Source organism: Hippocampus bargibanti, linkage group LG12, assembly GCF_051943395.1.
Source record: "Hippocampus bargibanti isolate YZ-2025 linkage group LG12, ASM5194339v1, whole genome shotgun sequence".
Classification (NCBI taxonomy): domain Eukaryota; kingdom Metazoa; phylum Chordata; class Actinopteri; order Syngnathiformes; family Syngnathidae; genus Hippocampus; species Hippocampus bargibanti.
In genome coordinates, this window is record NC_142745.1 from 8272059 (window position 1) to 8287850 (window position 15792).

Below are 15792 nucleotides of genomic sequence, written 5' to 3' on the forward strand. Positions count from 1 at the left end.
TTCTATAAAATTTAAAAGTGAATGTGTACATTTTCCCCCAAAGAACCTCAACATCTACCAACATATTTTCGTAGCATCAGTCATCAGTTTTTATATGAAATGTTAGCAGACCGTATGAAAATTGCATGACTCATTTTCACAGTAATGCCACTTTGATCATCAGTAGCCGACTGCTTTTAATGAAAAGTGACATCTTATCATCTGCTTCTGTAAGCTGATATCACTGCGTGTGATAATAATGCATTGTAAAAATAAAATACATGCATTGAATCACCACATTTTGGGGAAAACGGATTTATGAACATTTACAGAAAATTCAAGTCGATCGTTTCAAATCGCTACCCCATGTGTCTAAATATAATAATTTAAAAAAATTAAAAAGGTGTCATTAACATTTTTTACGCAATTTCCGTTTTCATGTTTTTAACGTTTGGTCGGAAGGCGGCAAGGGGAGAATCGTGGCGGAAACAATCCCATAATGCATTGCACTGCCAACGTATGCAAACAGGAACATGGCTGCCGGTGTTTAATTTCGCTGCAGTCCATTTTTATTTATTTCTGTCGGCCTGACAACCCTCTAAAGTTGCCTTTTCAGACTTGATTTACACCCGTGACTTAAATAGTACGTTTGTGGGGTGATTTTACAGCATCTTTTGACAACGGTGTTTTTGTTGCTCCCCAAGCAAACAGGTAAGAGTTAGTTCGCTGGATAGCTCACCGGCTAATTCAGCCGGATCTGTGCTGATCATCAAAATCAGAAACCGTATTGACGATCCGTTTTTTGGAGGAGAAAAACCTAAAAACACGTGACATTTTCTCAAACGCTGAGCACCAAGCCTCTGTACGGGAAGCTTAGATAGAGTCTGTTCAAATTACTCAATCCCACGCTCATTCGTAACGTGCGTTTCTACTTTTTTTTCTTTTCTGTACTAATAACAATTGTATTCTATATGCCTGTATAAAATATACACATTTCAATCTAAAGACTTATTCAGATTCACCTAATTGCGATAGCACCGTCCTGACAAATAATATCCTTCAGCACACTTGTTTGCAAAATTGTATGGCTTTTCGATGCCAATACGAGCAAATTATTGACGTTCTTGTATATATTTTTTTGGTCACCACTGGATACAACATTAACACTGTCAAACCCATTTCTCTGTCAATTTGTTTTCAGTGAGTCATCATGGCCAGTCCAAGAACAAGAAGGGTTTTGAAGGAAGTCAGAACTCAAGATCAAAATAATGTAAGTAGACAGAAAACGAGTGGTGTTTAATATTTACATGTAGCCCAACCTAGCAATGGTTTCTGTATTTGTGTAAAACAAATGATCGCGAAATAGCATTGTCCGATTCCGCAATTTACATCCTAAAACGATATATCCTCCCTGATATCCTGACATCTTGTTTTATTTCCCACAGCTGTGCTTTGAGTGTGGTGCGTTCAACCCTCAGTGGGTTAGTGTGACCTATGGAATCTGGATATGTTTGGAATGCTCTGGAAAACATAGAGGCTTGGGAGTACATCTCAGGTAGTGAAAAATGATTTCTTCTATTGAGAGATGAGGGAAACATTTTCCAACTTTGAACTTAATTCATGATTCATCACCCTTGAATTGACACACTCTTAAATGATCATAATGCATGTGATGTAAATGTAAATGATTAAAAAAAATCATGGGCCGATTTATTTATTTAATCTAAAACATTTCTTAAAATGTATCATAGTCTATTGGGAAACATCTCTGTTCTGTTTGCAGTTTTGTACGTTCTGTCACGATGGACAAGTGGAAAGATACTGAGCTTGAGAAAATGAAAGCAGGAGGCAATGGCAAATTTCGTTTGTTTCTTGAACTCCAAGATGACTACAATCCCAACTGGACGTTACAGGAGAAGTATAACAGCCGAGCTGCTGCGCTTTTTCGGGACAAGGTGAGCTCTGCATGAAACGATGACCTGATGAAGGACACCATTTCCTATTATACTGCTTAATCACCATACGAAATGACTGTCTGGCTAAATTTGGGGTAAATTAGTAATTTAGCTTTGCTTTGTGTAATCAGTGTGTTGTTGCTGCAGATAAAAAAAATCTATCTTGCTATCTAGCTATCTATCAAATGGACAATATCATTTGTAACACATTTTATTTTATCATTTTATTCATTTTATTTGATGTCACCTTATAAGACATAAAAACCCAAATTCTCTGGTTCATGTTTAATATTGTCTTAATCAGGTTGCCACTGAAGCCGAGGGGAAGGAATGGTCTATTGAATCATCATCTGCTAAAAACTGGACATCACCTCAACCTAAAAGCAGCTTGACATCCTCGCATCGGTAAGACCGAAAGGAAGCTTGGATACGATCCAGCAAATAACTCATCATTGCTGTTGTGAATGTACGCCACAGTTCCGGGGGATCAGGAGCGAACACCGCCACTTCTGGTGATAAAGCATTTGAAGACTGGTTGAGTGATGATGTCAACTCTTATCAGAGGTAAGAACTTGATTGTCCTCTCAATGATTATTATTATTTTTTTCATGTTAAATGAATATGTTACTTTTAAAAACCTTTCTTCAGCGGAGGTGGCTACAGTGGGAATCAGGAGAACCGCTATGTTGGCTTTGGCAACACAGTGACCCCAGAGAAGAAGGAGGATGACTTCATAAATAATGCGATGTCTTCCATTTATTCGGTAAAACACATCATCGCATTTTCTTTGTCTATCTCGAGATTTTCATTTCTCACAATGTTGTTTTGTTTTTACAGGGTTGGAGCAATTTCACTGTTGGAGCCACCAAGTTTGCTTCAATTGCAAAAGATAATGTAAGAAGCCCAAATCTTAAAACTGCATTTCTCAACTAACACTTCATTAGCTCGTTGACTGCCATTCACGAATTTATTCGGGAATTAAAAATATGACAGAGCGCCATTCCCGAATTTGTTTTTTGATGCTTGGGTGCGGATAAAGCGCTGTCCATGGCCACTGGCAGTGTTTTTTCATTTCCACAAGGGGGCAGCATCTCCCTTTTTCCCATGTGAGTGCTTTGATCCATCTTCTGCTGTTGTTAAAAAAATATGTATGTATTGCATTGTATTTTGGACAGCCGCTCTCACATCAAGGTCATATAACTCCAGACTCATATAACTTAGGAATTAACTCTTTTCTTTCTGATGAAAGAAGAGAGTCCAAGGTTTCTCACGCTGCATTGAATGTTTATTAAAAAAAACCTAAAAGTCAATATTCTGTGGATCCTGGAATTCGAATGACAATGACAAAAACCCTGGCACTGGGGTGGACACATTTTTGCACGTCTGGCAGTCAATGAGTTAAGTGGTAATGTTTTTGAGGAAAGTGCCTCATACATTTTCATGTTTTTACATCCAGACAACCAAACTGGCAAATCAAGCCACTTTGAAGGTAAGCCCTCCATGGTTACTGGTGATATCTTGAAGGTAACACAACACACACTAATCACATATTGAATTATTTAGATAAATAAGTACTCAGTTTCCACATGCTGTATGCTTTCTTTATTGCTGACTATTATTCTCGTTGCACATGAAATATAAAATCTCCGAAAAGCATGATGCTCTACTCACTGTTAACTTTAATATGTCTTTGCCTTCTCTGGACATAGTTAAGGGGCTATAAGGCGCCCCCGGAACCGGTAAAGCAAGAAATGAGCGCATGACACTTTTTTTTTACTGCATCATGTTTGTAATAATGTGGTGTGATTATAATTTTCATGAAAAAAAAATGGGTGCATGAGAACTTGTCTAGCCTTGTCTGTGTGCGCATGTACAGTAAAGTCTCGTTATATCGATATCGGTTATATCGATAGTACTGCTTATTACGATACTATTTCTATGAACGCAAGGAGAAAATTTACATACCGCAGGATCGGATATATCGATAGTCCAGTTATATCGATATTTTTTCCGACTCCCGAGAATATCGATATAACGAGACTTTACTCTATTTTTTTCGTGTCATTTTATTTTTAGATTCTTCTGATCGGAAGATTCACATTTTGTGCGAGAGACATTTCACAAACGCTGGCTGTCACCTGTGAATCGTTGGCTTTTGCGTCAAAGTATATGCGCTATGAGTGTATGTGGATAACTAACATAATACATTTTTGGTTCTCATCAGTCACTGTATTAACAGATGGGGGAAAAGGAAAAACTACTGTGCATAGCAGACTTCTACTGCAATGCCTTATCCATTTGTGCAAGACAGTTGAGTTTATTTTTTGTGCTGTCATGGGGTAATGGCACACAGCTAAGAATATAATTTTAGCCCGTTAAACTATACTTTGAAAGTGTTGAAGTCAAATGGAATCCAAAATTTATGTCTATGTTCACTCCAGCTGTCTTTGAGCCATTACACCAATTTGTTTATTGTTCAGTGTCACCAGTCACGTTATTGCCAAGCCGTCCAAAAAAAACGAATAATTGAAGTGATTATTCCCCACCCCCTATCCCGTTCTTTGCTTTCTAACTAGGCCACAGAGTTAGGACACACAATAAATGAGAGCGTTATCAAACCTACCCAAGATAAGGTAACATGGATGACTGAAGTTGTTCAATTGGTGGTGGGCTGCAGCGCTTGAAAGAAAACTACTTTGGATGTGAATGCGCTATTTTCTACTCCGCTTGCTTATCAGTTTCATGTGAACGCACATTATAAGACAAAAGCAGCAAATTCATTTTGGTTAGCCTTCTATAACTGTTTTAATGCGACAAGGAAATTGAAGTTCAGATAAATTGTAATTCCAGATTATTTTTGGTTTTGTAACATCATTATTGACCCCTGCTTTTATTATATAATATAGGAGTTTTGTTTAAATTTAGTGACAATTGTAGGAGGTCAGGAAAAGTTGGCCTTTTTATTTGAAAAAACGTTTTGGTTAAGTTAAGAACCTTTGACTGATCAAGCCTGTTGTAATAATAATAATAATAATAATGATAATAATAATAACACATTTCATTTATAAGCACTTTTCAAGTCTTTTGCCTTGTAATGTACAGTTGACATTGGTGAAGGCGCATATGCTAGCATGCACTTCTCTTTTCCCCTCGCACAGAATGATTGTAGCCTCATTTCTTTCCAATTAACATTTTTTAAGGTTGTTATAATAATAAGTGCAATCTGACAAAAAGATTCCTTACTACCTGCTGTTCTGAATATACAGTGGATATAAAAAAGACAAAATAAACAATGCCAATTGTTTGGGATATAAAAAAACAGACCAAGATAAATCACTAAGACGTCCACAAATATGACCTATGACAGAAAAAAAATAATTTGCAGAGGGGAAGTTAAAGTAAAGAACTGAGATAATGTGGTTGCATATATCAACACACCCTCATCTAACTGGAAACTTTGATTAGATGGCAGTCTGCCACACTTGGAATCCTTTCAGGGGTCTCTGATTCACCACAAATACCGCTAGTGTAAAGTTCACCTATTCTAATTGGAAATGCCTGATTTTTTTTTTCTCATGACATCTTCGAGCATAGAATCCATCACATTAGAGGACAACCGACGCCCCGGACAAGTTGTGTCCATAATTTGTAAAATCACTTCAAATGACTTCGACTGAGTGTATTTTACAAAGATTCCACCGCATATAGCTATATTTTACGTTTTAAGACTCGCGCTGAATATTCAGGAAGTCTTGTTTTCGAGTTGATGCCGATCCCCACGTGACGTCACGTTTGGAACGAGAAAGCGACACACAATGCATGACTACATTTTGAAGTAGTTTTGGGAGACTAAGTATACATGATGATTTCTCTTGGTATGTTTTTTTTTTAACAATATTACAAAATCTGGTATCCAGTGACTGTCCTAAAAAATGTGTTTATGATTTGTTTCAATACTTCCAATTTGGCTCATCCAGGTTAAAGATGGCAAATTGCTAGACGAAATGACAGGCGGCATCACTGAGTTGGCAAACAAGGTAGGCTGGATGGCAGAGCTCTGCCACATTGAAGGGGCAAAACCAGTCTTGTGAGCGTGACTGCGGCGCCGCCACAGTAAAGCAGAAAAAAATGACTGAAAAGAAACAAAAAGTTCAATTAATATAATATAAATGTGAAAATATCACAGAGGTCGACCTCTTTGTTTCCATCCTCAGAGACTGGTTTTGTTGAACCATGTATGTATGTGGATATTAATTCTATGTACTGCTGTTTTTCTTGCTGCCATTTTTTTACTGCGGCGGTGAGTATTTGTGTGTACATTTTCACTATCATCATCATCACCTTTATTTTGCTTAAGACTGAAACAGCAGCATTATGTTCAAGCAGTATTAGATCTTGAAGATAGATTTGATCAAATATGACATTGTTACTGAATATATACAACTCTGTACTGCATACACGCGCGCGCGCACACACACACACACACACACACACACACACACACACACACACACACACACACACACATATGACTTTTGATGCTATCGGTTTATTTATTTTTTAACTGTATTCTCTTGTTATGTTAGATGCAGGGAGCTGGCGCCAAATTGACAAATTTCTTCTCGGGAAAACCAGAAGATGGGTAATTTAAATTTCATTTAAATTGTGGACAATGCCAACCTCCTAAATTATTTGCACTTAAGCGCGAATTTTATGATCTCCTTGTGCTTAGGGCTGCTGGAGATAGCTACCAGAACATGGATGCTACCGAGGGATATCAAGGCAGTTCTAGCCAGCCTGTCTCAAAGGACTTCTGGGAAACATTTGGTAGCAACAGTTCTCTAAAGGCCAAGAAATCCCCAAGCAGTGACAGCTGGACCATCGCTGATAATTCTGCAAAGAAGAGCTCCGACAGTTGGGACAATTGGGGCTCTGACGCGGCATCCAACAACAAGCACAGCACAGAGGAGAGCTGGGAGGCCTGGGACAACAACTGGGAGAATGCGGACGGTAAGGCCAAAAAGAGTCCTACAAAACCTGCGGAGGAAGCCTGGGCTAATGCAGACTGGTAAATTAAATGTATTATTATTATTATTATTATTATATCCAATGATGAACAGATGGTTTACATAAAGTGCATGATAAAAGTCATTCGTAAAAATAACAACTCTATTGACTTGTTTTATATAATTGTAAATGATTCCCCCCACCTACCAGGGATAAGATATCAGTGTATACAGTATAAGATCAGAATTGATTATTAAAATGGAACATAGATCTAATGGTAAATAAGCCATTATTCATAATGTATACTTGTGACATTGTGATACTGTTGCTCATTTCACTTCTCCAAGAAAATGATGCATGAGAACAAAAAAGAATCTGTAAATACAGACTGAGAGATTTGACGCAAACGTATTGAAACGCAGGACCATATCAGTGTGCATCACATTTGAATGCTATGTAATTCCTTTGCGTACCGTCAAAGTGTTACATAAAATATTCTTTAGCTGTAAAATGAAAAAAAAATAAATAATATACATATAATTATGCACGGTTAATATTTAACCCTTGTGAATTGATCCAAATTATTTTTGAACTTTCTAAAGCAATGCTCCACCTTCTTAAAGCTACGATGTTAGGTGATAATATAAGTTATAGGTCATAGCTGGGTTGAAAAGAAAATCTGTGAACGTGATATACAATACGATAACTGGAAGTTTCATGCAGCTATTGATTGGGGATGAGTAGATGCACCTTTTTGATAAAAGTGATGTAAGATTGTGCTTTTTGTACAAATGTCGTTCACTCACACACAGTAGCATATACTGGACTGCAATTACTGGTACTGCATCTTCAATTGGACTGAGTTTTATGAAGTTGATGTGACATGTTATACTGCCATGTAGTGGTAGGAAGACGTCATTACAAACTTTTTGGAGGGTGGGGGTTCATTAAGTCGCACGTTTTTGCACCCTTGCTGCAAATGAAAAAGGTTCAATACTTTAAATTATTCACCTGGATAGAAAACGTCAGGGTTATAATCATTTTAAAATCTATGACATCAGATAAACTTCCTTGTAATGTTTTCGGAGCTTTGTTTGGAATAATTCAGACCAATTCTTTCAAGCATTATAATACTTTGTGTAACACTTTGCAAAATATTTACCCTCCCTTTTTATTTTTTCCCCCGCTCCTCTGTATCTACCCAAAAGAAAGTGTATTCCATTCTGTTTCTACCTCAACCAAGAATTTACTACACGGTGTGTGTATGCAGTATGTCTTCGTAATCATGTGGAGTTCATGTTGTGTAAAAACAAAACAAAATAGGACATCTGCAACTTTGATGTGTTTCGATGTCTGTACAGTACTATGATTTTAAAAAGAAAAAAAAATCACTCCCGAGGACAGTTTGTCCTGCTGGATCAGGTGTGTTCCCGTTTACTCGTCTCTAAAGCCTTAAACCGCTCTTCTTTGCTTTGTTCATGCTCACGTCAGCTTGTGAGTCTGTGCGCGTCATGCCGTGAGTTGCACATGTTTGTCAACGAACAACTCGTTTCATGGATGTTTTCTCATTGTCAAATTGAAGATCTACTGTGAGATTTTTTTTCCCTCGCTCCCCTTTTCATGACAGCATAATCTATAGCAGATATTCGTATAAAACAACAGTGTCCTCTTCTCGTGAGTCAAAGATGAAGTGAATGTCTTGTTGGAGTAATTTGCTGGTCAGCGGCAATGCCTGTAAAACTTAAAAAAAAAGATGTGCTGTGAAAATTAAAACATCCAGCTGTTGTAAAATCCAGGCGGCTTTCCTGCGTATGAGTTTCACTAACAGGCCTTTGTGTATTTGCACGGCAATGAGCACACGGGTCACTTACCGTTGTTTAAAAGCACGTCATTAAAACAGTTACAGTAAAGTCTCGTTATATCGCTATCGGATATATCGATAGTCCCGGTTATATCGATACTATTTCTATGCACGCACGGAGAAAATTACATGCAAACAGGGTCGGATATATCGATAGTCCCGGTTATATCGATATTTTTTCGGACTCCCTTGAATATCGATATAACGAGACTTTACTGTATATTGTGCTGACTTACTGTGCATCAGCCTCCCGTATTAATATGGTAAATTGACCACCTCTGAAAATTTAAGTTAAACCCATTCACTGTCATTCACAAATTTATTCGGGAATTGCAAATATGACGTAAAGCGCGATTCCCGAATTAGTTTAGGTTTTGTTTTTCTCTTTTGGGTGTCGATAAAGCGCTGGCCATGGTCTCTGGCAATCTTTTTCCCCTTCCACAAGGGGGCAGCATTTCCCCTTTTCCATGTTATAGTAATATATATCATACATTTCATTTCAAAGCGCCTTTTAAAACTCTCAAGGTCATTTGACAGTCACAGGTTAAGTTTTTCTGTGGGTGAGCAGTGGCTGCCAAACACACCACCGTTCACTCAACCCTGGAGTATCTCAAAAGGATAGAAAGCGAGATAGCTAGCTAATAAACTGCCAGCTAGATAGCTAGGCAGCTAGATAGCCATATAGCTCATGGATAGCTAGCGAGATAGCCAGATAGCAAGTAGATAGCTAGCTAGATAGCTAGCCTGCTAGACATCTATATAGCTAATAGAGAGCTAGCGATATAGTTAGCCAGCCAATCAGATAGCCAGCTAGATAGCTGGATCGCGAGATAAATAAAAAGAATTGAAGAGAGGAAAAAAGAAATGCCATTATCGTGTGCCACCGCCACAATTTATTCCCCTTTCAGTGCATCACAGATTTTTTTATAAGGGGCGCTTTATTGTTGTTCCCGCTTCAGCTGTTGTTAACGCGCTATATGTATATGTATTGCATTGTATTTTGGACAGCCGCCCTCATTTCAAGCTCATATAACTCCAGACACATATAATTGAGGAAATACAACTATTTTTTTCTGATAAAAGAAGAGAGTCTCAGGTTTCTTACGCTGCATTGAATGTTGATGTAGGCCTAAAACTCAATATTCTGTGAGTCGTGGAATTTGAGTGAAAATGATAAAAACCCTGGCACTGGAGTAGACACATTTTTGCACGTGTCTGGCAGTGAATGAGTTAATTGGAGGCAAGTCAGAATATAACCCCTTTTCAAGTCCAAAGCAACCATACACAGTCCCCAGGAAGCTCCCAACGGTTCATGTGTCGCTCATATCCACATAGGATGCATCGATACAAAAGCAATGAATCCTTAAATACTGCAGAGGTGAATCGAATCAGACGAGCACGTGACACGGGGCCAGGACACACCATGCTGGGTCATGCTGCTCTGCGAGATTTATTTAGTGATTTTTTTTTCTCATTCTTTTTAGATGTTTTCGTTTTATTTTTTCACTTGCGCTTTTGTCAAGGTGTGATGAATGGGACAGTCAAGCAGCAAGAGTCACAGTTGATTATCATCATCATGTGAACACACCCCCCACCCCCCGTAGTTTCAAATTCAGTTTGTCATCACCACCATCATAGAAGTTCTCCTCAAGCTATAAAATTAGTTTACATCACATCATTTCACTGATTTTGGAGAGCACAAACATTCCAGCAACACACTCTTAATGATGAAGGGTGGATAACAATCAGGGGGGCGGTGGGGGAAAAAAAAGCATGACTTTTTGCATAGTATTAAATGAACAAAGACATTAAGTTCTTTATTTACAATTATTGTATAGCTTTAGAAAAAAATAGCTATTGTTTGAAAAACAAATTGAACACTTCAATCACTTACCCAATAAATGGCTATGCATGAATACCACAAGGTTCGTTAGCTTGTTGGCATGTCTCTTTTTCTTGGTTCCACAAACTGCATGCTGCTAAATACAGTACATCGAGGCATTGGAGAATATATTGGAAGAAGTTTCATTGATGTTGTGGTTATCGTCAGCGAGGGGGAATCGGAGTGGCTGAAAATAGCATTGAAAATCATACGGTTTAACGTGCTTCGGAGTCATTGAATTTCATGACTGATGCGTGATGGGAGACGGAGTCAACTAAAATGACTGTAGATAGAACCTCCAAAGAACGTCTAAAGTGTGTGCGTTTCAATGGTGTGGCTCGGCAGTCTTGGCCGACTATCCACGTTTGGAATGTATATAAGTGTATGTATGTATGTATGTATGTAAGTTTTCAGACCAAACGAGTACTGCAAAATGCATTGACGTGATGGAAGGTCTGCTACAATGTGTCCTTTTTTCGGTCAGGGCCGTTCCTTCAGTGACGTAGGGTGAGGACTCGTCACTAACTTAAAAACAAGACTTCCGCGAGTCTTAAAACGTATAATATAGCTATATACGGTGGAATCTTTGTAAAATACGCTCAGTAGAAGTCATTTGAAGCCATTTTACAAATTATGGATACAACTTGTCCGGAGACGTCGGTTGTCCTTTAAGGTTTAATTTATACCGTGCTTACAAGAGACTTCTTAGGTCGTTACCACACAGGCTTAGTCATGCTAAAGGGGCAATCAGAGCCAGGCATAGATCAGATTAGCTTCAGGGAATAGTCTACTGCTCCCTCAACCTTAGGGCAGGGACCTATCAGAGCAGAGGTCTGGTACTGCCACCTCTGTCTTAGTCAAAGTCAAGTCAAAGTCAGCTTCATTGTCAAATGTGCTAATATGCATGCCATACAGCACATATGATGATTAGAGTTACATATAGGGCCAGAGTTCCAAGCACAACTTTAGTTCGCTGCCGAAGCCCTTCGGATGAGGAGCGATACGTCCAACACTTTCAAAGCAGTACAGATGACGGCTAAAGACACCTTTTCATTGATCAGTGGAAATAACTTTGGAGGTTCCACTGTATTTTACATCGAATGTTAGGTAAGTTGACTTTTTTATTTCACTGCATCGCTGTGTGGTGTAATTTTTAGATTTTCTTTTAACACACAAATGATCAAAGAAATAAACAAGTGTTTTGTTTCTTGGTCAACGCAATTTTCAACAGGCCTGAGCTGACTGGTAAAGCTTTTGCATCCTCTCCACATGGTATTAGATGAGAACAGGTGCGAGCGAGCGAAATGGGACAGCTTGGTTAGAAGATACTACAATGTATTTATTTTGTAGAAAATGGGTATAGTTTGCATAATGAGCCCGTAGTTTTACTTATAAATGAAATGTATTATTATTATTATAGAACACGCCACACTTGTCAGTGACTTCGGTTAGTAATGGAGTACAGGCTTCTTTAAAGTGGTCTTTTCCTTCTGAGTGCTGAGTGTTGTTCTATTTGTTTTTTTTTTTTTTTTTTGGAACGTTCCTTCTGCTGATCGTGTGGATCGGTCAAAGCACAATAAATATTACAACCATTAGTGAGCCCAGCTGAGATGCTAGAGTACTGTATATTCTGTGACGGCAGGGAGACAAGCTTGGTTAAAACACACAAAAAGCACATCTAGATTTTACACCACATAAATTGTGATTCAGAACCAAATAGTGCAGAAAACGTGTCTTTCACCCCCCCACCTTTGTATCTAGATACCGGATAGAAAATGAGGCAAAGCAACATTCCATTTGTGTTTCATTGTTTTCCCTGTGGAGATGCTTAAAGATGGCGCCGTGTGGCCATTTGAGGAGGAATATATATATATATATATATGCCTACCAAAGAAATTAGCTTGTTAGCAAGTTCCAAAAAATTAGCTTGTTAGCAAGTTCCACTTGCACGCACACGCAACATGAAATTTGTCCCACAAAAAAAGTGTCAAGAGCCCATGCCCAACCCAAATAGCATTGAAAAAAAATGTCATAAAATATTAAACTGGGCGATTCTAAATTCATAAGATTTTCACCGTGATATGTGAGTTGAACACAGCACCGAAATTTGATGACTAACTGAAAAACGAAGCTAATCATCCACAAGCTCAGCGTTGACAAAATGTAGCCCCCCCCCCCCCCCCCAAGAAAAAGCAAGAATGAAATTTTGCATGCACGTCTGTTATGAGTAGACCCACAAAAAACTTACAAGAAGCCATGGCCAAAAACACAGAAGTCATTTTTGGGTTGTAATCACCATATTTAGGTCATGGATCCATCAAAAACAACTCAAAGCTTTCGCCCAAATTTTGTAATTAGATTATGTAAAATTTGGAAGCTTTGAAGTTTCAAACGTGGTGCAAGGGGACAACATAGTGCCAACATTTGATCATTCGCCATGAAATTGTCTCAAGAAGCCAAAGTCGAAAAGACTGGAAGCCAACCTTTTTGTTTTGAAAGGTCCATTTTTTTATCACATCGGCCTCACATCATGGCTCCATCAAAAACAAACTCTTGTAAAATTTGACTGATTTCTCCCAAATATAAGCCACATTTACTTGATTTATGTGACACTAAATTTTGAGCTTTCATTGTGGCTGCAATATGATGCCGACATTTGATGGCACACCATCTAATCCGAAGGACAAAAAAGTGAACTGCAAAAGCTCAAAATTAAGCCTCCAAAACCAAATGTACTTATTAGCATGACATTTGGTGGGTATATCTAGCATGAGGAGATCCACAAAAGAGTCTGAAGACGCCTTGAATGAAAAGAACCAGTCTGATATCTTGTCTTAAAAGGACAACCAACACCATTTTTTGTTTCCTAACTGTCATCAGAAAAACGTTTTATAGCATCTAAAATACTCAAAACACGCAGGCTGATATTTTTAGTCAAATGCAAAACACCAATAAAAATGACTTGATCTTTGTAAAAAAACGCTCAGTAGAAGTCATTTGAAGTGATTTTACAAATTATGGACACAACTTGTCCGGAGACGTTGGTTGTCCTTTAAAGTGGCCATTTAGGATCACCGACCCATTCTTCAAAACAAACTACTTCTAGAAAGTTGCGACCCAATTGAAACAATGCATGCTTGACAGATAATAATTAAAAAAGGCAATCATTTTAGCTTTTGCCACTGCATGTGGGTGGAGCATGGCAGCATAGTTGAAAATGTCGAGCAGTATTTTATTTAAGAGCAAACTATACGTTGAATGAACTACTTTTACAGTTTGACTCAGAAATAAAATGTAATCCAACCAATACACATATTTTTTTTGGGGCTTAAAAATGGCCGAAAGTCATGTGCGCATGTTGGTTTTATCTGACAAAATGAACCCATGAAAATGGATCTGGATTTGATTGGGGAAGGACGGGGCACATAATGTAGCCCACTGACTGTTAAAAAGAATTCCAGTGACGTGTCAAGATATATAACTCAAGCAGTTCATTCTTGAAGGTCCTGATATAAATATTTAAAGTGTTAAAAAGACTATTTAATAATATATGAAAAAGAAAGAAGAAACAGCAGTGAAAGAAAAGCCAATGATAGAATTGTTCCCCCTCTGACCAAACAAAGGCAACTCCATCCCAACAATCATAAAGAATAATACTAAGATTCCACATTTACAACCATTATAGTTTAGTTTCTTTTCATTTGTTAATCCCTAAAAATATCTACAATATTTCACAAGATAGCAAGCAAATTCCAGCACATTTTTTTTCCTTATTCTCCCCCCCGCCCCCCATGTTTGTTTTTTCCCTCCGCTGAGTTTTAATTCTCAGCAATATTAACAACACACCATATGAGCTCCCTTCTTTCTCAAAACCAGGAAGTAGACCGTATCTCTAAATGGTCTGTAAACAAATTACATTCTCTTTTAAGACATAAATAAGTCAAAAGTACTTTTGAGCCATTCGAAGCAGGAACAAGGCAACATGCCGACAAACAAAGATAAAACTCTTCTCTACTGTAAATATATTTGTATGTGTTCATATTTATCGAATATAATCCCGTAAATGCTCATAAATCGCTGTTGTGTTATTTTTGCTCTTTTCTTTTTTTTTTTTTTTTGGGGGGGGGCGGTTGGTGCAAAGCTGCTGTGCAAGTTGGGCTCTGGCACCCGGTCACAAATATCATGTGATCATGCCACTGCAGAAGAAGAAGAGGAGCAAGCTGTTTTTACGTCCAGCGCAGAAAAGAATGGAAACGGGGAGGGCGGGCCTTCTTGGAAGCCTTTTAAATAAAATTGGGGCAATGTACATTCATGCAGGAGCAACAATAATAATAGAACAATAATAATAATCAGAATAAAATTACGAGGAGATGTTCCAGTGTTTGTCTTCTTTCCTCGCCGTCTTCAGTTTGCTCAACTGCTCGAGCGAAACAACCACAAATGCAAGATGGCTGCATCACTTTTGCTTCATCTTTTTTTTTTTTTGCCCCCCCTAACGATTGTATGTACCGGATACTTGAGCAGGTGACGGTTTCTAAACCAGGAGGTTAGAGGCTGGTCTCCAAGCTGTGCAAAGGGCTGGCGGGGCTGGAGGAGGCCCCCGACTTAGTGGTGTCGATGGCGAGATTGATGCCGCTGTCGATGGCGTTGTTGTTCTTGTTGGGCGACGACGGCTGACTGGAGTATTTCCCCCTCCGGCGAGCCGAGTCGTCGTCCGTGTCGTCGATGAGCGGAATGTTGGGCGTGGAGTCCTCTATCCTAAACTCGGGCTGCGTCATGAAGTTGTGGATGGAGGTACGGGAGTCTGGCTTCTCCAGGCCTTCGTAGAGGGAGCTGCGGAATGCGTTGACGACGCGAATCTGTCGTGCGGGAGGGAAAAGAGTACATTTTGGGATGGGGATGAGGTGAGGTGGCTGGAGGGAAGCCTCTCATGGATGATGTCGGACATCTTTTAGTTAACATGGAGCTAGCTGCCTTATTGGTGTTGGTTAAACCACGGGAAGCTATGTTAGCATCATTTGATGCTAAATCCACCAATATGGTACATTCATGGATCATTTGTTGTGAATTATGTTTTTCATCTTAAAGAAAATACAGTAAAGTCTCGT

At 38.7% G+C, this 15792-nt stretch overlaps 2 protein-coding genes across 16 annotated transcripts in view; one reads left to right on the plus strand and one right to left on the minus strand.

Moving 5' to 3' along the window:
- The first annotated feature begins 477 nt into the window (after positions 1-477).
- On the plus strand, positions 478-8736 carry arfgap1 (ARF GTPase activating protein 1). 7 transcript variants are annotated; one of them, XM_089011292.1, is made up of 14 exons: positions 478-690; positions 1181-1249; positions 1425-1534; positions 1763-1934; positions 2239-2339; positions 2412-2498; positions 2583-2697; positions 2772-2828; positions 3391-3423; positions 3644-3673; positions 4511-4567; positions 5912-5971; positions 6521-6576; positions 6667-8736. In XM_089011292.1, exons 2-14 carry the CDS (start codon positions 1190-1192, stop codon positions 7004-7006), a joined length of 1278 nt encoding a protein of 425 aa, XP_088867418.1. In that variant the 5' UTR covers positions 478-690; positions 1181-1189; the 3' UTR covers positions 7007-8736. The 7 variants fall into 7 exon arrangements, with proteins under 7 accessions (XP_088867418.1, XP_088867420.1, XP_088867423.1 ...); XM_089011294.1 differs by lacking the exon at positions 5912-5971 and having other exon boundaries at positions 6527-6576; XM_089011293.1 differs by lacking the exon at positions 3644-3673 and having other exon boundaries at positions 479-690.
- Positions 8737-12188: 3452 nt separating this feature from the next.
- The window catches only part of atp2b2 (ATPase plasma membrane Ca2+ transporting 2), a 92369-nt gene continuing 88765 nt past the window's right edge, over positions 12189-15792 (minus strand). For 7 of the 9 annotated variants that reach the window (XM_089011283.1, XM_089011286.1, XM_089011285.1 and 4 more), the window contains one exon: positions 12189-15543. In XM_089011283.1, coding sequence (XP_088867409.1) covers positions 15232-15543 — 312 coding nt within the window. In that variant the 3' untranslated portion in view covers positions 12189-15231. The remainder of the gene's footprint in view (positions 15544-15792) is intronic. The other 2 variants (XM_089011290.1, XM_089011288.1) reach the window with 2 other exon arrangements.